The 23,306-nt window shown below is 39.7% G+C and overlaps 1 protein-coding gene across 2 annotated transcripts in view; it reads right to left on the minus strand.

Moving 5' to 3' along the window:
- The window catches only part of si:dkey-215k6.1 (transmembrane protein 132C), a 255,764-nt gene that overhangs the window by 47,972 nt on the left and 184,486 nt on the right, over nucleotides 1–23,306 (minus strand). For both annotated transcript variants that reach the window (XM_032515274.1, XM_032515276.1), the window contains exon 6: nucleotides 5,351–5,494. In XM_032515274.1, coding sequence (XP_032371165.1) covers nucleotides 5,351–5,494 — 144 coding nt within the window. The remainder of the gene's footprint in view (nucleotides 1–5,350; nucleotides 5,495–23,306) is intronic.

The following is a 23,306-nucleotide window of genomic DNA, read 5'->3' on the forward strand; positions in this document are numbered from 1 at the left end:
GACACATTTAATTTATTAAAAACTTATACTTTTTATTGATCCCCAGTGGGGAAATTACAATTTACATTCTGTTTTCTAAGTAATCAATATACACAGGCCTACTCACATATGGGGATCTATTCATGCACAAATGGGGAGATGTCAGAGTGAGTGGGCTGCCAGTGCTGCTGGGGGGGGGGGTTTACAGTGCCTTGCTCAAGAGCACCTGGCAGTGCCCAGGAGGTGAAGTGGCATCAGCTACCAATCCACACTCAGCACTTTGGTCCTCAAGAGGACTTGAACCAGCGACTGAGCTACTGCCAACCCCCAAAACTACAGAAGTACACAACAGCCAGTGACAGGCTTAGCTAGTCATTTCATCCATACTTTCATTAGCAGGGAAGGGTAAAGCACTGTGAAATTCTCCCTGCAAACATTTATCCACCCTGAGTAATTAAACAAAAGGTTGGTTAATGGAATGCGATGTGAATCCAAATGAGAACTCTAACCTTCCTCAGACTATTGCTTGTAACTTACAACAGCAGAGGAACAGTTTTTTCCCCCTCAGGAGTTTATTCTGCATTCCAAGTGGAGCAGTTGCTCAACAAACCTGCAATAAAAAAGTGGAATGTGACAGTTAAAACACATGTGAAGGAAATTGCAGTGTTTTTTTGGATCTATCCATTTATTTTCTCTGCTGGCTTAATGCTTTTCATTATTGCAAAGGCCTGGAATCTATAAACAAATTGTAAAAGCTACCACAGAGGTAAGTATCTTATAAATTCAGTATTATGTGGCTCTGCTGAGACATGGCTTCAAAGATAAATGCACTGCCGCATTTCAGAGGCTGCCATGTTCAGTGGCTTTTGTTCAAGATTTTGTTCATCATGAACAAACTTTCGTTGGAGGACTTGGTGGATTTTTGTCTTCACTCTCGTGTGAGTTTTTAGATATCATTTTTTACTTAATTGTGAACTTTTTCGGTTTGTACTGTATGTATTTATATTGCAAAACTTTGTCTAGTAGTAGTATTTGTAAAAAAAATTTAAAATGTTTTTTTGTTGTAAATATATTTCATTCTAAATTTATGTCTTTTGATTTTTTGCAACATTTGCTTTCATTGTTGATTTAATTTTCTCTTGTTTATGTTATGCACCAAAACACTAAAGCAAATTCACTGTATGTGAAAACCTACTTACCAATAAACTGGATTTTGATTCGGATTCTTTTCTTTTTTCTGTTTATCTCTCTGTGCTGCAGAAGCACCCAGATCCACTGGGTTGTGTGTACAGTGTGAATATATATATATATATATATATATATATAGCGTTGAGCTGACTTACTATAATACTGAAACCAGACAGAAGGCTGCCATATAGGGAGTCAGTGTCTTTCTCGAGGGGATTGACAAACAAAGAATTGTGTTGTTCATGTGATAGGAAGGACTTGTTGGTGTAAGTGTGCCAGAGTCACTGCACACAAACAATTTTCACAAATTGTAAAGTCAGAAAATTATCAGATTACTAAGTTCTATTTAGCATGAACTTGACCTATAAAAAAGCCACTGTTTGATGTAAATAACGGTAGCCTGACATCAAATCATGCACATAAACATGGACAGCTTAGTGTTTTGTTGTGCTATTAGTTTGGTACCTGTAGCAGTTTAAGCCTGCCAAAATATACACATTTTGTATGAAGCCTGTGGAAGCACTGCTTCAGAGCCTCAGGTCAGGGAGAGATAGTCCTCTGTGTATGCTGTGTCGGCTCTCTGGATTGCACTTTACAGCTGTCATAGTGACTCACTGACAGCTACAGCTACCTGAAGCTGTACCCTGTGGGTTCCATTGTTAAACAGCTGTCTGTGTTAAAGCTTTGTGTGTGTGTGTGTGTGTGTGTGAGGAAATACACGAGAGGATATATTTTTCATCAGATGTCAACAAACAACAGTTTGCTAACACTCAATCACACTCTTTTCCACGTAAACAAACAAAATCAGCACAAAAGAGGAGGTTGCTGGACTGGTTACAGTGTCTCCTCCGTTCCGTGTTATAACATAGTGTCATAGTATTGGTGGCCTGTACTAAAATGTATCTAAATTGGTTGGTTTAGCTTTTCCCATTTGACACTTTCTGTACATCATAAATAAAAAATCAGCAGCAGAGATTTGAAAATGTGTTTTTATTGAATAGCTGCTGTTGTTCAAAGCACCTTTTTTAGTTGGTGAGAAGGTTCTCAGTAGGATTTTACTAATTCTGTCTGTTCCTTGCTTTACTCAAAATGTGCATTGTAAACATTATATATCAACATAATGTGTAAATGGAGTAATTCAGGGGACCTTTTCTTCATCCTGAAAACTTCCATGCTTGAATGATATAAAGCAGGGTCGATGCTCACACTTCAGCTGGGTAGGATAGCAGTTTCCTATGAATACTTGTACCCACACCTGCAACTAAACCTCTCTGGTCTGCAGAGGAAATGAATAATTAATTGTATACCATATATAAAGGCACCATGACTGCATACAGAGGGTTTGATCAGTAGGTAAGAAATGAGGCACAAACATACGAGTTAACATATTTTAGCTTCTTTAAACAATTATAGCACTTATGTGGATAGTTATGGATAGTTGTATGACATCACTTTGCAAAATGTACAGCAAGAGAGTCTACCAATCCAAAAGTAACAAAGTAATAGAAATGACTGGAGATGCTGGTAAGTATTAAAGTTAGTCTGACTCAGAGTTAATAGAGACAAAAATACTCCATTGGTCAAAATCAGGTGAATTTTTCAAGACAAAACTTCAAAAACTGCTTTGGGGTTAAGATCTGGTATTATCTACATGTTATGCTGTCTCCATATAGGCATCTCTGTATTTTTATGCTTGTTGTCTATAAAGATGTAGATGTGGTCATCCCTCACACAAACTCTTTACTTTCCTTGTCTACTTGTTTCAAGGACAGGCACGCAAGCACACACATGCACACACGCCTGCACGCCTGCACGCACGCACACACGCACACACTACATCCATCTGAATAAGTTTCTTCAATTTTCACCGCGTTGCTATTGATCGTACTTAAACAGCACCACTCCTGTCGGCTTGTACCAGGAAATTGGCTTCATATAGAAACTGTCACAGCAAGGTGCGTTTCACTTGAGGCCCTGAGGGCACAGGGGGGGACGTAGTGCAAGAGGAATCAATCTTCAGTCCCTGGCATCGGCTTGTTTCTGCAAAGGCATTTTTTAAAGATACTTCTTTTTTATTACTTAGTACAGTAGTTCTTTTTATCTGTGGCAGAGTGGCTCAGCATTTGAGGCTGTCCTTCTACCAGGGTCTTACCCAAACCTGTCCAATCCTGCCTTAGAGTCCTTCAGAAAGACTCTGGATCCCTGCCAGTTCCATGGTGGCTGCTCTAGCTGACCGTGACCTCGAGGGGATTAAGCGGACTGTAAGGACTGATTACAGAGTCAAAACGAAAAGCAGGATAGTGATGACATGCATCAAAGTTTAGAAATTGGGGTTCTGTGCACACAGCACCTTTAACCTTGTTTTCATTAAAAGGAAATTATATCAATTAAAGTGCTCATATCATGTTTTTTGGCTTTCCTTTATTGTGTTATATATCTTTTTGTGTCTGTTATAGGTTTACTAAGTGAAAAAGGCCCAAGTCCACCCCAAAGGGACTTAACCATCTCCAACAGAAAACACTGTTCACAAACAGCTCCAAACAGCTCCATTTTAGTCCAGCCTTTACTTCCATGAAGAACGAGCGTCACTTTGAAACACATGTTGTAATGCTCGCCCAGCAGCCAGCATGGCACTCCCTCATACTCTGCAATTGACATGCTAGCAGTACTTACTGCACATGTGCGACTCCCAACAGAGATACTACAGAAGTGAAATACAGAAGTGTGGTACAAGTGCAGTACAACAAATATGTTTTTTTTATTTTTTTATTAAACCACTAAATACAATTATGAACATTTTAATATATATAATTATATGTTTATCCACAAATAAGTACAATAAACACAAGAGTGCAGGTGGTTATTTTCTGGTAGGAAAAAATTTGATTAAAGTAACCAGTAGATTGAGCAGACCTACTTTGACTATGTATGATGCCCATCCACTTTCAGAAAGCTGTGTTGGGAGATAAGAGTAACCTGTGGAGTTGTTGACCAGTAGTAACATTCTGGAGCAATAGTTTTCATGATGTTTCGTTTGTTCTCAGGCACATGAATGAGGATATGCATGATTGATGTATACAAGGTAGCTCGCCATGAAAGACAATAATGCAAAGCCAGGAAAGAGGAAGACTGCTAGCAAGTAAATATAGATCAAAGGAAAGAACAGATTTGTCAGGCCTAAAGGATGTACACAGTGTGTTTTGGTCAGTAACAATGCATGTAAACTTCACAGGGTACTTTTAATCAGCGGAATGGCATGTTTGAATGCAACCTGCTACTAGACTCTTTTCTGTAATATCTGGAAGCTGAAAAGAAACATTTACCAAACAATTTTCTTTATTTAAAGGAACACGCCGATTTATTGGGACTTTATCTTATTCACTGTATCCCCCAAAGTTACAAGTTTAGACATACCCTTCTCATCTCTGTGCGTGCCATAACTCTGACGCCCCCAGCATTAGCTTAGCCTAGCAAAGATCCTGCAGGTAACTGGTTCCAACTAGCTACTGCTCCCAAAGTGACAAAATAACGCCAACATGTTCCTATTTACATGTTTTAATTACCTTTGTTTCCTCTTTTAGAACTAAAAAGAAACTATTGCTTTTTATGGTCAAGTAAGTGCAAAGTTTCCCACATTTAAGCAATTCTGAGACTTTAATACGACATTCACTAAATGGAAAGTGAGATTTAAAAGGCCTGCACACTGTGATAAGTGTCTCATTATCCTCTAGTGCACAAAGCGAATTAGTGAACAGCACAAATCCTCCAATATTTTAGATTATAATGATGATTCAAGATGGATCCCTTGCTGTGTAAAATACCCCCACGTTTACCTCCTCATATTATTATGATTTCCCTGTTCTTTAAACGTTTGTGTTTCTTAAATGCTTGAGAAATGATTTGTTTAATCCATATTTAACTTACCTGATAGACCATAACTTTATATATTCTTTGAATAGCTTAAGCCCATTTTTTACTTTAGCACATCTTCAATCACAAAGCAAATTATCAACTGGTGTACTTTACTATCTCGCCTTAAAATGCAACGCTGGACTTTGTGTTTTTGAACACATTTTTTAGATAATATTTTGAATATGCGTGTGTCAGCTGTGTGTTTGTGTGGGTAGAAATATAAACCAAATTCAATTATAATTCCAATATATACATTGCTGTCTGTGTGTACCTTGACCACGTCCACGTCTGTCGAGCTGCAGGTGACCAAGTCGTCCACCTCCCTCACTTGCCCGTCGGTTTCCACGGTAACCAGTTTGATTGGCACTGCGACGCGCCGACCCGTGAGAATGGCTGTGTTCACCACCTCTGTGTCCTACAGAGAGAGAGGAAGAGAGAGAAAAAGTTTCTTTAAAAGAAAACATTTAATGCACAGTTTCTTCCTGCTGGCACTATATTACAGTCAACAAAGTTATTACCTTCGCCAAGGAGGTTGTGTTTTCAGTTTGGTTTGACCCTTGTTTGTTTGTCTGTTAGCCGGATAGCGGAATAACTACTAGCCCAATTTTCATGAAAATTGGTGGAAGGGTGTAGCATGGGCCAAGCAGCAATGTATTACATGTTGGAGCGGATCCAAATCAGGGGGTGGACACGAAAACAATTTTTCACTTTTGTTAATATTGCGAGATGGGGCAAGGTCTGCGCTCTGCAAGTGCCCTTCTAGTTATGCTATAATAAATTATTATAATACAGCGCTGAATGGGAAGCATATGGGAACTATAAACATGTTTTAAAGTCTGAAACATCTGCAATGAAAGAAGAATGACATAGGCAAAAGGTTAATTTAAAAGAAACGTCTTTCACATTTTCAGAATTTCTGTGAATTCTTCATTTTCTAAGAATTATTATTATTATAGCAGTCCTATTCCCTTTTAATGTTTGAGACAAAGTAGACATGGTTGAAGATGATGACAGATGCAGGAGAGACAGGAATAAACAAGAAACAGGGACCAGGGGAGAGTTTTAAATGAAAGAGAGAGAAGAGAGAGAGAGAACTGATTATAAACCTTACGATTAATGTAATCAACATGATTACATTTGATTAGATCCTTCCAACAAAAATAGCGCAAACAAACCAGCACACACACAGACACCTCCGAGCGCAGTGTGTCAGCGTCAATCTTGATTATTTGGCATTGAGTTTCCAAGGGGGCATTTATCACCGCCAACACACACAAGCCTGATTATGCTGTGTTTCGCTGGGCCCACTGTTTCTGGATGGGTTTGTGTGTATCTGCTATTGGTCTCTCGTGGAATTCAGCGGAGCATACAGGATGCCAACAGAGAAGATGAAGAAGAAATGTACTGCATTGTCTCCAGACACAGTTTGCATTGAAATGGTTTCAATCCAAAATGTTCTACACCTTTGGTGTACAATGTGTGTGTTCTTGTATCTTCGTCTTTGTGAGGACATATTTCCCATCTTTAGTTTGAGCACATTTTTCGAAAGTTAGGACATGGACATCTTTTCGGGAATAAATGTACTTTCCACAATTCTTATAGATGCTTTGGCAGGAGGTTGAAAGGATTGTGTGTGTATCTATAATGTGAAATGACATTTTAACATTGTTGCAGTAACTGAGAGGATACATTATGATGCAGAATTTCAGCAAGAACAGACACACAGACACAAGATTATACAGGGCAAACATGGAAGCTCAGAACCACGACCATCACATGTACTTTGTACATTAAATACATTTAAACATCTACAGACAGAGTTACACATGCAGTATAGAAACCTATGACACAGGCTCACAATTAACACACACACACACTCTAGAGTTTAAGCGCTTGTGACCAGTACACGTTTCCTAATGACCTATCCTTCTCTGCCACACACCGCTATGTGACCTTTTCCTTAATGAGATAGTTCTCTCTCTCTCCCTCTCTCTCATACACAAATACAATTTTGTAAGTAATTCTCCTAGTTTTTCCTTTCTTCTAACACGTGCCTCAAAGCAGAAATAGATACTACCGATATGCAACACGTCAAAAGAGAGTTATGCAGGATAAAGGTGAGAAACAGATTGAGGAAGAGTAGGAGGGAGAGAAGCGGTGACAAACAGGATTAAAAGCATGGAAAGATGAAAGAGGGAGCGCAGGAGAGGAAGATGAAGAGCACAAAGAAAGCAGACCTACAGAGATTTTTTTTTGATTTTTTTTACGAATTACGAATTAACTGCAAGATTCTTCTTCCACCTAGAGGGAAGAAGAGCAATAGAGGGATACAAATCAAAAAAAGAGGACTGGACCCGTTTATGTTAGTATGTAGCTTACATGTGTATGTTAACATGTATGTGTGTTTTGAGGCTATGGTAATGCCACAGATAACATCATGTTTACATCTCTGCTATCTGCACCACAGGCCAAAAGAAATGACAACAACCAGTGAACCATATTTTTTTAAAGAAATAAAAAAGTATTGGATATCCATATATTATATTGTTGTTGACTGAAAAACCTTTACATCTGATTTCTTAAACAAAGAAATCTGTTTTTGAAGATCTTTTTTGGGGCTTTTCCGTCTTTAACAGACAGGACTGCTAGGTGGGAAAGGCTGGGACATGCAGGAAAATGTCAAAGGTCGGACTCGTACCCTGGACCTCTGTGTCGAGACATAGTCCTCTATGCATATGTAGGACTGCTCTCTATTTAAACTGGCAACAAAGTGGCCATTAAATAGTTTTACTTTGTGTGTCGGTGTAGAGTTTTTCTTTTTTTGAATCGAGGATCTACTGAGGTGATGTAGGTTGTACAATATCCGCAGTGTACAGAATAATAACAGAATACATATTCACGTATTCAGAATACAAATTATGTGTAACTGTATTCCGTTACAGTTAAATAGGTGGTATTTAGAACACGGTTACATTATTCAAATCAATGGATTACGTGACGCTACTATTTTTTTTGTACTTAAGGCAACTCCATGCATTCCCCCAGAAGCCTCAATATGAAAAGGAAAAAATGAGCTTTTTGCGTGCTCACTGATAAAGGTAAAGAAGGAGCCGGATCCGGCACAACAGAGCCAGGGCAGGAATGCGTTTCTATCTTGGAAATTTAAACAGCATTTCACATTAAAGAAAGAACAGGGAGAGCAAAATATAAGTGTGCAGTACAACCTCCACTTGCCAGAAACCAACATCCTTTCAGCGTCCAAATTACTCCACCTCCAACCTGAAGCATCTTAAAGTAAGTTTTTTTTTTTAATTAGCCAAGGGTAGTCGTCTGCTGTAGTTTTACTCGTCACTGTGCTATTTTATAGTTGTATCAGGTACCTGCTTTGTTGATGTGCAGTAGGCTATGCAGTTCAGGACTACAAATACAGAAATCTATCTGCTTGTTCATGTACACATTCAGCCAGTTGGAAGAGAAGAACACAATAGAATAGGCATATTTAGTAAGCAGTATTTGATGGCCGCATTCCTAAACTTATAAATAAAATTCAATATGGAACTAATTCAATCTGTAATGGAATACATTTTGAAAGTATCCTTCCCAACATGTTTCCGGTATGATGGCTGAATTGGCTCAAAGCATGGAATCTAATAAAGTTATAAAGATATGGAGAAGCAAATGAAGAATTCATCCTTACCACAAGGGAACAAAACAAAAGTGAGTTTTAACACAATGTAGGTTTCAAGGGGACATTTAAAACTGGTGTGCATACAATTCATAATGCCAGCTATAGTAGTTTACCAACCAGCCCTGCGAGTAGTCCTTAGATCACCAAGCTTCTACAACCACATATTTTGCAAACAAGTGGCACTGAATTTTGCCATGCCACTGTAGGTTTTAAGCAACACTAGAGAACATTTCCCACTTTGGTCCCCATACAGGTTGGAAGCAGAACTGTCCATTACATTACATTGTCCAGTTCATTTAAACTACACATTCCGCTACCCGATCTGGCAAACTTGCGTGACGTAATGCAATGGACAATTCCGCTTCCAACCTGTAGGGGGACCAAAGCAGGAAAAGTTCTCTAGTGTTGCTTTAATACCTCATTCAGAGGGATAGATACTGACTGGTTAAACATTAATTGATAGTCTACTTACATGATTCAACCTGCAGCGAGTAGTATGAAAGCCTGAAACTCTGCATAAGGATGTTGGTTGGTTGTGGTGGATGGGTCAAACACAGGTCTTTCACACGTGAGACCGGGGATCGTGTCCCGCGCACGATGTTTCCTAAAGTCACTTTCTTCTTTTCTTAAGCCCATCTGTCCTGTTCTTCCCGCGTATCACAGAACCGTAAGCCCACCCACCACCTTTTCCTTAACTTAAGGGGCCGTATTGATTTCACGGAATTCTTCCATGGGTCCATCACAGATGTTTTCATTTTTTACGATTCTGTGAAACTGCCACAGATTTTGAGTTAAGGAGCTGTGTTCATTTCACGAAATTCTGTGGGATCAGGTTGCTAATAAAGGATAGAAACTTAATTGAATTATATTCATGTTTAATCATAATTGAACTGACTCCTTGAGGAGAGACGTAGAATACATAAACCAAAACTGCCAATAGTAACAGCGATTAATCTGTCACAGTCATCTAATGTGAATAAAGTACTGTAGGTCCAATGCAGGTGGAATGCAAAACCTGCCTTATTACACCGTACTTTACTCAAGAAGCAGACAATTGTTGCAAGTACCTTATTAACCTTCATGTTAATAACAAGGTCTTGCGTTTACTAGCACAAAGATGAACCAAAGGAAGCAGAATAAAGAGAGAAATGGAAGAGACAGAGACAAGTCGGTTAAAAAAAACAAAGCTGAAAATTAGAAAAATAGAGAAAGTGAAAAAAAAAAGATAAAACACAGCAGGAAGAAGAATATTAGAGCAAGAGCAAAGGAGACCATAAGAGAGACGGAGAGAGAAAAGGAAAAAATGTCATGCCTGTCCAAGGGAATTATTAAGTGGCTCGTCAACAGCTGGCTCCCTACTGCCTTCAAAAGCTGCTCCACAGTGCACTGAGATAAGCTCAGAGGAGGTGTGTGTGTGTGTGTGTGTGTGTGTGTGTGTGTGTGTGTGTGTGTGGTGAGGTCTTGCGTGGCAAGTATTTCTATGTATGAATGAATGTGAGGTCCATTCATGTATGTTCTTGCATACACCTGCGTGTTTGTGTGTCTCTGTGTGTGCATGAGTGAGTCAGAGAGATGTGGGAAAAAGAGGAAATAGCAATAGTGTGTGTGTGCACATGCATCCGGTAAGCACTGACAAATATGTCTGTGTGTGCATGTTTGAAAAAAAGAGGGGAAGTCTGGGAAACTGCCTCTCTCTTCAATGAAGCTTATCAATCCATATACGCATGTGTGTGCGATTTAAAGTGAAGCAACTAGAGCGAGACCACCCATCAGAGGAACACACACAATTCAACACACACACACACACACACACACACACACACACACACACACACACACACACACACACACACACACACACACACACACACACACACACACACACACACACACACACACACACACACACACACAAAAGAGTTGACGCAGTGAAAAAACGGGAATTGTGCAAATTTAATTCTAACTGTGACAATAAGAGTATGTAAGCAGTTCTCTCTCTGTCTCGCCTTCCGTCTCTGTTGCGCTCTCTCTCTCTTTCACTCACACAAACATACTGACACGTACACTGTGTTGAAGCCACTAAAAATCATAAAAAGAAATTAAAACCACCTTGTTTATCAACTAATTATCCAATTAGCTAATTGGGCTAAACGTAAATGGGGTAAGTGGCTTTTTCATCAGGAAGCTAAAAATACCTTCTAGTAATGGATAGGAAATTTCATCAAGACCTTCTGTCGTTATGAAATTGCAGTTATTTCTCTGTGTGCGCATACACTACAAAAAGTGTGTGAGAGAAGAACAAATAAACAAGAAAGAGAAATACTAAAAACTGGTACAGAAGAAGACTGCAAGTCAGTCACTGTGAAAGAAAATTAAAAGAAAAAAGGAGAAGAAGAAGAGGTTTTACTTTTAATGAGAAACTATCATGATGTCTTGACGAATAAGCTACAGCAAAGTAACAGTTCAAGATAGAGCACCGTTAATGGATGGTTTATTGAGTGTTTAACCAAGGGCAGAGCAGTGAAATATTAAATAGTGTGTTCACCTGAGAATGTACAGTACATAACAGGGCAGGAAAGAATGATAAAGAGGGAAAAAGAAGAATTTAGAACAATGTGGCCAGAATACTGTTATCTTCTCATTATATTGGATTTCTTTGGACGCTTTCGTGGAGATCTTTATTTCCGTAAACTACTTTGGCAATGTTATGCTTCTCATGTTTATTGTCCCTGCTCCTCCTCACCTGTTTCTTACTTTCAACCTCTTTCAACGTCTTGTTTTGTTATGTACAGTCTCGGTATCTGATTGTAAAAGAGACTAAACACAACATAATCAAATATAAAGAAAGCTTGGATGTGTCTGTGTGAATTAGAGATCTGTATTGCTAGGCCAAAGCAGAAGATCAGAAAAAAACAAAGGTCAACATGTTGTTTATAGCATTAAATATGGCATTAGTGAAGCAATGAAGTCAATGAAGGTGTGCATGTGTGCAAATCAGATGTTCATCATGTTACTGCTCCAATTTCGTTTTCACGGCTAGGTTAACACGTTAATAGAGATTGCTTCAAGTTGGCTTATCTTGCTGCATTTAGTGTACAACAATACCCATGTCAATGGGTATTATTGTAATTTAGCAACATATATAGATTGCATATAATCAGAAGATTTAAAATTGTATGAATTAGCTACATATTACAGAGAGGTGATGGTCAGGAAAAGATGTAAGTCTACTTTTAGACAATTGAATATCAAACCAAAAGCATATTAAGCACATGAAAATGCATAAGTAGCAGACTAATTTAATATCGAAACTTAAAAACACATAGTAATAAAGATAACTGTCTGGACCTTGACTTTATCTGAACTGTGTCATATTTTATTTGCTCTTTAAAGCTATTTTTTGTGTGTCTTGCTCATCTCATTAACCTGTACAAAGGGTTTCCTATGTGAGTGTGTTTGCTTGCGGACACTTGCGTGTTTGTGTGTGTGTGTCAGGGCTCAGCTGGGAAGAAAAAAATTGGTTGAAGGCACTTAGCTGCAATTTACTACAGACCCATTAAACACATCAAGTGTATGCACTTCCTTTTGTGTGCTTACGTGCGTGTGCCTGTATGTGTGGTGTGGCCCCAGACAGTATTTTAGATTTAAATGCCTTAGTACTGCAGTAACATCAGCTGGGATAAAGACAACTTGTAAACCCTCTGGTCCTGCAGAAAACTATTTAAAAAATTGTTATCGTAAATTCTTTCAGGACAACCTTACCTTTAATCAGTGCACTCCTAAATCAATTCAGCTGTTATCCAAATAAATATCCAAATAAATGTATGTTTTATCATGCTGCGTATGACTGTCGCATTTCTGCAACTAGTCTCTACCGACTGAAATGTAGCTCAGTGTAAGTCCTATCAGGAAGACCTAACTCTTGATCAATAATCTATCTAACTCGAATCAGCTGCTGGAGGCATTCACCTTCTTGCTAAACCAATCAGAATCGTACACAAATTTCACTGGCCAATCACAGAGTCACAACACTGCTTTAAATAATAGTTTCTCTCTTTGCTATTCAGCAGCTCTTTGCTGTCGTTGCAGGCAAAGCTTGCAACCCTCCACTTCCCCTTCCATCTCCAGTCATCTACTCCAGCTGACCAGTCCGAAGCCTCCTTCGGTCTGGCTCCTTTGTTTCCACCACCTGTGTCTGGATTCCATTGGGGGGGTCTGATGGTTCTCTACCCCTATACGTAGATATGCAAAATTTCCGTATAGTGATGGAGTCTAACCGCCAAAGACTTTGTACATTTTATTGAGTTGTACAATAAACCTTATTTGCACATCTGCAAACATGTGACAGCAGCTTAGTCCATAGGGAGTTGGGTTGGAAGGGTCGCTGGTTCAAATCCACATAAGGACCAAAAGTATGGTGATGGACTGGTAGCTGGAGAGGTGCCAGTTCACCTCCTGGGCACTGCCAATGTGCTCTTGAGCAAGGCACCGAACCCCCAACTGCTCGGGGCGCCTTTCCATGGGCAGCCCCCTCACTCTGACATCTCTCCTGCATGAATAGGTACTGAGCATGTGTGTGTAATTCAGGCCTGTGTGTAATATGTGTAACAAGAACAGAGTGTAAATTGTAATTTCCCCTTGTGGGACTAATAAAAAATACATTATCATTATCATTGTTATTATGTCTCTACTGATTGAAATGATATTATATACGGTGTTATAGTTATATTTTTAGTATTGTTATTACAATGGACAATCGCTATACATGTGAACATGGGTAAGTTCATTGCTTTTGGTGCAGAGCAGTTAACCAAAATACATTTTTTGTTGCTGCATAAGTTGAACTGTTTTGTAAAGAGCAAGGGACACTTTACTATTTACTACACAGTCCTTTTCCCTAAAGGGACGTAAGTGCTTTAGAGCAGAACAGTTAAACATTATTTTGCAATCTTGATCTTCATTATCATCGTTTCAACTCAAGTAATCTTGGTACAAAAAGACAGCAGGAAATTAAACTTGTTTACTAGCCAGAGGCAAGTGATTTAAAAAACAGAAATAGTTCAGAGGAGTTAAAGTTAGAAAAGTGAAATCTAGCTATTTGGCCACTACTAGAAGTGTCAATAATAATGTTCACATAATATATAGTTTTTTTCTTAAAGTTGTTGTGGGGGGAAAAAACACTGACTGTGGCTGACTGCACTAATGCCTACAAGGAAGGGTTTTACTTTACCCATGTTGGTTCTGTTTCTTTCCTAAAATGTCTGAGAATAGCTTGTTTTTGCAGGTCTTGTTATAGTAAATGAACCTCGACATCAACTGAAATTGTGATTAAGCAGAGCGGCTGCCCTGTGCCACATAAGTCAATACAGTTTACTCGATACTGTTGCATCATCAATATCACACCAGTTCTTTACATCTATGAACACGGACAGTCTGCATATGTGTATGTCAGTATGTGGTTGTCTTTAAATGTTAGTAAGTAAAAGTGTATTATGTGTCTGATGCAGCCCATTTTACCTAAAGGCATCCAGGTTAATGTTGTGGCCTGTTGGTAGCTGCTACAGCCATAAGGCACAGTGGTAATTAAATCCCCTTAACCTGAAATCCAATCATTTTACCGCTACTATCTGTGCTGTGACTCAGAAATGGATACCAAACAGATAAAGTCCACGACACTCTCTGTACAGCACCACTAATATTTTATTAATTATAATTGAATTGTTTGTTAACAGTAAAATGACAGTTTGCTAAATGACAATTAACTAAAGATTAATTAAATGTCAATTTGCCGTCTATTAATTATGTAAGGTAAGTGTTACCGACGAAACCTTTGCTCTTTCTGTGAGACGACGGGACCAACCCGACAGAAGTAGGCTGAATCAAACACGCTGGTGTATTTGTTGAGTTGATGCCTAATTCTGAGTCTTCTGTTAAGTCAGTTTAAATTCAGTTCAAAATTATTAATTAGTCCTCTTCCTAAGTACCTTTTTTTTTTTTAACAAATCCACCAGTAAGGAGCCTTTTAAACTACCTAGTTCCAGCAGTTGAGTCTCCTTTTGGATCCACGCCTAGTCTACCACAACTGTGCCAGTCCTTGTTATTATAGTAGAAATCAATTTTGATGGAAACTGTTTTCTGCTGACAATATTCTTCTGCAGTGTGAACACAGCATGTAAAAAGAAAAGGTCGCAATGTTAGACAGAAACCGAGTGACTAAGTAGGGGAAAGGTTGAAGAAAGAAAGAGAAACACGGTGAAACGAAGAAGGATGTGGTTCGAATATTTGAAAAGGAAGTGAGACAAAGGAAGAGAGAAGATGGAGTGAAGAGAGAAAAAAAGAACACGATACAAAGAGTACAGAAGAAGAGGAGATAGGAAAAGGAGGGGGAAAAGGAGGATCATGAGGTCTAAATACTGAAGAGTAGGAGGTGGATGAGAAAAAAGAGGGGAGGTGGGAGGGAGGGAGACGGATGAGGGGGATGACAGCTGGGCGAGCTGCCTAGACAAGATAGAGGTTTGGACCGTGTGTGTGTGTGTGTGTGTGTGTGTGTGTGTGTGTGTGTGATATGTCAGGGATAAATGGCTATTATCTCTATGACAATGTTAATTACAGCCAGACTATTAGGCCTGAGGAGTGCCGGCTCATTTATTTGGCTGTGTGGGTTGAGTGTGTGCCTATGTCGTTTTTTATACGTGAGTGTGTGTGTGGGACTGTGTGTGTGTGTGTGTGTGTGTGTGTGTGTGATTTCATCACATCTATTTGTTAGACAGAGTAATTACTTTAGGCTTTGGCCAGATGCTGAAATGTTTTTTTGTGATCTATAAGACTTCAGACTAATCATTACTAACTGAGGTTGAGGAAAATTTACACTCTTTCATTTGGAGTTAAACTTCCGATAAAAAAACAACTTGCGGCAAGTCCCGGGCTCGTTGAGGTGAGGTTTTGCGACAAATGAGCAGTGGAGTGGCACGGAGACGCGTCTTTTGTTTTCCTTGCTGCTAGAAAGGAATTGAGGATTGCTGGATTTAATTGCTTAGTATTTCTATTGGTAAGTCATAAAATTCTATTTATTAAATGATAGGCCAAAATGGAGTTCTCAAACTAGTGTGACCCACTTCAAGTTCATGTCACCATAACAGCAACAATTCCCATCTTCTCTTAAACTAGTAAAATGAACAAGACAAACAGTTTTATGTCCATTGCACTCATTCTATTTCTATGACCGAAATTCAATTTTGGGTTTTGTTAAGTTTACTTTATTCTGTTTTATTTTATAAACAAAATTAAATTAAAGTAATTAATAAATTAATTAGCCTATGTTTCACCAAAGCCTTAGTCCCATGATTGGCTCATCCTCACTGTTATGGATAGAAAAGGGCACAATCCTGGGATACAACATGTCATTTAAGAATTAATTAGTAGAAATGTATTTTGTTGCGAACTGTGAAAATTCAATAAGCGGTATTTAACTCATAAACTTAGCACTTGCTAGGTAGAACTGTTGATCATGGAACAAATATTAGAGAAAGTATGGCAGATTGGCTGGTTCCTGAAAGCCTGGGATTGTGAAAGTAATCTGTCTTGTAGTGATTTGTTGGATCTTCTCACACCCCAAATAGCATGTAGTCAACATCTTATTTACTGTAAACAATATCATTATTAACATTGCGTCCTGTGTGAACACATATTCCACTCCCAGACAACATTTTGCTTCATATGCCAGCCCTTATACATTATAAACTTTGGTTGATATGTCAGTGTTTAGGCATAATTGCCTGAACTAGGCACAGTATCAAATGTGTAGGCGTGTAGGACTGATGAGAGCCGAGAGCAGGCGTGGATTGGAGGGCGTTTTTGAAGGTACAGTTGATCCTTGTGTGACTAATTCAACCACACACTGTGCGATGAAACATGTCCAATTGATAACGTCAAGGCAATAAACTCCCAGCTGGTGGGTGGACAACAGTGTGAGATTCTGATTGTATCAGGTAGCTGTGTTGTGGTGTTCAGTTGTGTGAATTTAAGCAAGAATGTTCTTCAAAAAGAGCATTGATGCTTAGGTAACCTTCCTCATTATGCATGGTGTAAAGCGCAGGTACAATGGGTGCTGAAAACTACCTGCTATCCATCTCTGTGAAATCCAGTTAACGTTAATGTAATAGCATAATAGCACGTAATAGCACGTTAACGTAATAGCATAATGTTACATAATGTAATTTCAAAGCAAAACAGAATATGCGCACGGAATGTAGTTTAAGAGAAATCTTTTAGAATTGATTGGTCAAAAGTGAGTGTGGCTAAGTGAAAATAATGCAATATGGAGCTGTAGAAGACTTTTGGCCTGCAGAGTACCTACACCTCCCTTTCTCATGTTAGATCAAGAGGTGACGGTTGAGGAATAAATAAATAAACAAACACACACCTATGCCACACATCTTTGTGAACATAGCAGTAACAGAAAGGCCACTCCTACGCTAATTTTATGAACAACCTGGGTAGTTGAAAGTCTACTACGTATGTTAAATATACTGTAGATCAAAGTATGTCTTTCAGCAAGATAGAAAGATTTACACTCTCTATCCTAAACCTCTTCACCTCTGCAGCCAATGTCTTGCTGTCCCTCGTTGTCCACTCTGTCCGTTACGACACTAATTGCAGTTTGCAAACGAGATGCTAACGAGCCTATGGGGGTATCCGGGAGTCAATCATCTTGTTGCTGTGGCAATTAGAACACGCCTAACCTACTTTCTTCCTGTCCCACTGCCAACATGGAGAGCAAAGGTTGACTCTATGGACTAACACCACCTGACATGCTCACACAATGCTTCTGTTCACATCACAAACACACCTATACACACACACACACACACACACACACACACACACACACACACACACACACACACACACACACACACACACACACACACACACACACACACACACACACACACACACACACACACACACTAATGGGGCCAAAAGGATAAGCATTTTTGGGCACAGCATTTAAATTTGCCAGTGGTAATTATTCTATCTAATTAGAGCAAGTAATTAGCCAGAGTGACTGGTGTTGTTTTAAGTCCTTGCTGGAACACTAATTTATTTTTAAGGGAAAATATAGGTGGAGAAGCATTTAGTGTTTGTGAACACCGGCAGTGGGTCTATGTATATATACAGAAATGCATGGATGGAGAGTGAGCGGAAGAAGAAGACAACAAATGAAAGAAGGGCACTGTGGAAGGAGAGAGTAAATTTGAAAAGTCAAATGAGAGAGGGAGGGATGAAGAGATTGAACCGGAGGGGGGAGGGATGACGACATTTGGTAGATATGAAAGCTTACAGCCCATCCCAACCCCCGACCCCCCACACACAAACCACTCTTGCAAAGATCCCAGGGAGAATTGTACTTTCAATTTCCAGACCCTAATTGCATTAGAACTGCCCTGCTCTCGTCTCCTCTCTCTGTTTCTCTTTCTCTAGGTCTCTCACTCTTTTCTCTCTTACTGTGTGCTGCCCAGGACTTTCGAGGGACTATTACATGGTGCTCTGCACCTCCACTGGGCCCTCCTCTTTCTCTCCCTCTACAGCACATTCACTGTCTCTCCACTCTGTGCCCACTTCTACCATTTCAGCTTGTCAAATTCCCTTCTTCTCATGCAATCTCTTAGTCTCTTCACTTCGCCACCCTTCTCTCCCTTTGTTTCCCTTTTTCACTTTGATCAATTAGTCAAGCTCCTACCCCCCCATTCTGTCTATTCTCTTTCTTTCCAAAGCCTATAAATTCAACCTCTTCCCCCTTATCCCTCTCTTCTCACTAGCATTTCCTGCTGTCTCATCCTGCCTATTTCGAACAAGTCAATTTTTTCTTTCTCTTCATTCTCTCTCTGTGTCACCTGATCAATCGGCCTGTTGGTCTCTCATTCAATTCTGTTACCTCCAATTAGCTAATTTGGCTAATTTTGTGTGTATCAGAGTTTTGAGTGTGCCATCCTTTCTCTTTTGTTTCTCAGTAAAAGCATCTTTCTCCCTTTCATACATTGATTCCAAATGTGTGGCAGCGGTTGACCTAATCTTCAAATGTTTGTAGTAATAAGGTTGCCAGTTTAACCTCAAAACTCTCCTGCCACCAGGGTGACTCTCTGTCACCCCTCTTTCCCCCCTTTTAGATTGCTGCGAATGTACACTTGAGCACTGCAAGTCCTCAGTACAGCTGCTATGGAGGCCCATGAGGACAGTGTGGTTGAACTAAGCAGCTCTCTGGTGGGATAAAATGTAACTGAGCATGAAGGAGGCTGTTCTCAGTTTCTGATTTGGTTCATGAAAAAAAGGAAAAGTCAAATCAGCGCATCTTGTCAGAAAATAAGATATTATTTTGTCTCTGTCCATTACTCACTTTGTTTCAGTTTATCGCTCTTCATTATCTAGCAGGAGTTCATTTCCAAAACCTCCCAAATTTCAATGGGTTTCATGTGGGATTTCATTCTAACCGTTTACTACACTGCGTGATTCTGCTTTTTAGTTTCTCCCAAAAAGTGTTTGTTTGGATTAAAAAACAACATTCAGCACTGTTTGCCCCATGGTTACTCATCCTTCACCTAGACTGCACTGGTGACATAATATTAGTGAAAATGTATTACAATAGTACATTATTTAGTTATACTTGATGGAATTTTAGTGAAGTCATGAGACATGACTAGAGAAATAAAAAGTAGTAGTGCATGCAGTCAGTTTGAAAAGTTTTAGTCTTTGGGAAGTTGTTACGACTACAAAGCAATAGGATTTTTTTTGCAATGCTAAATACACAATAAGTAACACACATTTGCACCATCTCAGGTGAGTTTCTTGTGCAAATTTTTAAGAGGGGCAAATGCTTATTCCTCTTAATACACAACCACCCAGAGCAAATGTGCCTCCATCATGCTTGTTTCATTGACTTTGCATTGACTTTGCCTCTTCTTTACGGTTAGAAAGTAAGAGCAGTGACTTCCTCTAGCCTTATACCCTTGTTTTGTCATTTTCCACCTTAACTTCCACACTTTAAACATCCCTCCCTCTCACTTCCTCCCCTCTCTTTTTCTCCTATTCTTGTTGACTGATTGGAGCGAGCTAGAGCTGCTTGGTATGGAAATGAACCTAGGAGCCCAGGACATGCAAGTTCTAAGTGACCAAAACGCACGCACGCACGCTCGCACGCACGCACGCACGCAGGGTATGTTTTCTTTTCTTTTTTAACAAAATACAGGCAAATATACCAAGGCGTGTGTAAGGTAAAACAAACAGAGAGAACCTTGGGAGTGTGTTTGTAATATTGATTCTAGTGTCTTGCTTAATGTCCGTGTAAATTAGCAAGGACAGGTATTTAGAACCCTGCTGAGAGACATAAACCCAGAAAACAGGGGAATTGAGAAAACAATAGCTCGAGACATAAAGATTTAAAAAACTGTTAGGGGGAGAAAGCGAGAAAAAGGCTACAGATTATTGACTACTCAGTTTCCGGTTCCTACTCACTGACTAGGGAGAACCAATCCGAAAAGGCAAATTAAGGAACCATTTAGCATAACTGCTCTGCTATGAGGTCTGCACATGCACACACGCAGCCCACTGAGAAGAACAACTCATGTTCAAGCAACAAAGATAAACAAGTGTTCAAGTTAATAATTAATTACATAGCAAAACATCAGAGAAAGAGAGGGAGAGAGAGAGAGAGAGAGACAGAGAGAGAGAGAGAGAGAGAGAAGTGAAACTGTGGAGAAAGAAAGAGAGGGATGAAGAAGACACATGGGGAGACAGACAAGAAGAAGAAAAAGAGAAAAGTAAAAAAAGGGAGAGGCTGGACGTGGAGGGGAATGGATAAGAGAGGACAAAAGTGGGATGAAGCTGGTGAAAGCTGATCAGAGAGAGTGAGACAAACAGAAGGAAAAAGGATTGGAGGCCAGTTATGAAAACCTTTTATTCCAAGACAACGCAGACGAGGCAAAGCTAAGGAGAAGAAAGAATAACTTTTTATTTTAATGGTGCTTGCAGGGAACATAACACGACATTATTACTGATCCAATTTATCAGCCGCTAAAATATCTCTAAGAGCAAGAAAAGTATAGCAGATCCAAGTCTGACCATTTTTTTCATTCTGTTTTAACCCTGACTAACATAACAGGTTGTTTTGCCCCCCTTTCTCTGTCCATTACTCCAATATTTTCTCTCATGTTTTCTCTCATGTTTTTTCATCCCTTATGTCACCAGGTAAATTCAAAGATAGATGAAACTATCAAAAAGGGCTGGTAGGGAAGGAGTCCTTACCCCAAGTGAAGGTGTTTAAATACCTTGGGGTCTTGTTAGCAAGTGAGGGGATCAAGGAGCGGGAGATTGGTAGGAGAATCGGAGCAGCGGGTGCGGATTACTACATCACTACAAGGTATTATTACATTTATCGCACCGTTGTGACAAAAAGAGAGCTGAGCCAGAAGGCAAAGCTCTCGATCTACCGGTCAGTGTTCGTTCCCACCCTCACCAATGTTTAGGAAGGCTGGGTCATGACCGAAAGAACGAGATCCAGGGTACAAGCGGCCGAGATGGGTTTCCCCAGGAGGGCGGCTGGCGTCTCCCTCAGATATAAGGTGAGAAGCTCAGTCATCTGAGAGGAGCTCAGAGTAGAGCTGCTGCTCTGTTGAGGTGGTTTGGGCATCTGGTTAGGATGCCTCCTGGGCGCCTCCCGGCTCCCTAGGGAGGTGTTCCAGGCACGTCCAGCTGGGAGGAGGCCTCGGGGAAGACCCAGGACTAGGTGGAGAGATTATATCTCCAACCTGGCCTGGGAACGCCTCGGGATCCCCCAGTCGGAGCTGGTTGATGTGCCCCGGGAAAGGGAAGTTTGGGGTCCCCTGCTAGAGCTGTTACCCCCGCGACCCGATACCGGATAAGCGGATGAAGATGGATGGATGGATCAAAAAGGGCAGAACTGCTCATTTTGACCAATAATTACCACATTAACACAAAAAACATTGTCCCATTAGGATTTTGATGTTACACTTTAGGGAACATTGTGACGCTGTCCTTGGTGCTGAAACTTCAGCAGGCTCAACACGCTTGTGCTCTGCTGCATATTGTCTTACATGTAAGTAAGAATGCATGCAGACTCTGACTATAACTATCCATTGTTAGCAACCCCTTATGCCTTCTATTAATATTATTATCATCATCACCACCACCACCACGACCACCATCATCATCATTATTATTATTAATAATAATAACAACTGCACAACACTCCCGTTGGAAGCACATATTTAATACTTCACTACTACTGTACTACCACCACCACCATTTTTTATATTGTTCTTTTTATTATTATTTTTATTATTGTTCCAAACAAATTTTCCGACCTACAGAGAAATATTGAACTTGCAGCGAAAGCCTTAATTTGCATGTAAATGGTGGAATTCAAAGCACTAGTGTTTTGAATTCTTTTGAAATTAGCCCATTAACCTCTCTTTCTTACAACAAAAGATAATAGGCTTTTTAGCCTTATTCCTAACATCCCTCAACGGGAGTCTAGGCGCTACATTGCCATGACATCCAAAATTTAAGATAAAGATCTAAATATACCTGATGTAGCGGGAGGTGGGGGGTACAGTGTTAGAAGTATTTCAGGGTTGTTTCCATGTATTCATCTGCTGCCTGGTGATCAAAGCACAAGCTCATTTAATTATTATTATTATTTTTATAGAAATGTCCAATTCTGTCTCTACCACTTTATAAGCCTACATTAAGATCTGCAAATAGCAACAGGGTCAACCACAATTTGTTTTTGTTGTATCCCATTTAGTGATATGTTATATGTGGCTCTTTCAGACAGACTGTGTGATATCCCCGGCCAATGGGAATGCAATCTGAAATTACAATAGTCCAATAGTAATACAGTTAGTAAGGGTAAGATTAACTGCCTTTTTTATGTTTGTTATTTTTTCTTAACCTTTATTCATCCAGGTAAGTCAATTGAGAACAAATTCTCATCTGCAACGACAACCTGTCACATTCACACAGTTACACATTCGTACCTGGAAACTGCCCAATACAGCCACAGTCTGATCTGCTGGCCACTGATCAGCTCCACTGGAGCGGTTGGGGTTAGTAAACAGTTTTAGCCACAACCTAAAGGTTTATGGCCTTTCTTCTTCCTAAAGAATTTCAGAATCAAAATTGAGAGGAATACTTTATAAAAGGGACATTTCTCACCAACCCGCTTTTCAAAGTTTGAAAAGCTTCAATTCTGTTCTGCCGCTGCGGGTTGCCATTTACTGTCCGTTTTTAAGAGATGGTAATTCACATTTTCACTTCTATAACCCATAAAACTTCTCTTGCTCAACAATATTGTTCTCCTTAGGCAATATATACAAAATCCCTACTTTGATGTAGTTTAGTAAAGGCACTGCAAATTAGGTGACAATAAATAAATCGTTTACAGTAATAACATTTTCCCTCTCTGAAATCTCACTTTCTGTCAGTCTATCTCTGTTTCTATCTCCCTCTGGATTGCTTTTTG

The sequence above is a fragment of the Etheostoma spectabile genome, chromosome 5, assembly GCF_008692095.1.
Source record: "Etheostoma spectabile isolate EspeVRDwgs_2016 chromosome 5, UIUC_Espe_1.0, whole genome shotgun sequence".
NCBI lineage: Eukaryota > Metazoa > Chordata > Actinopteri > Perciformes > Percidae > Etheostoma > Etheostoma spectabile.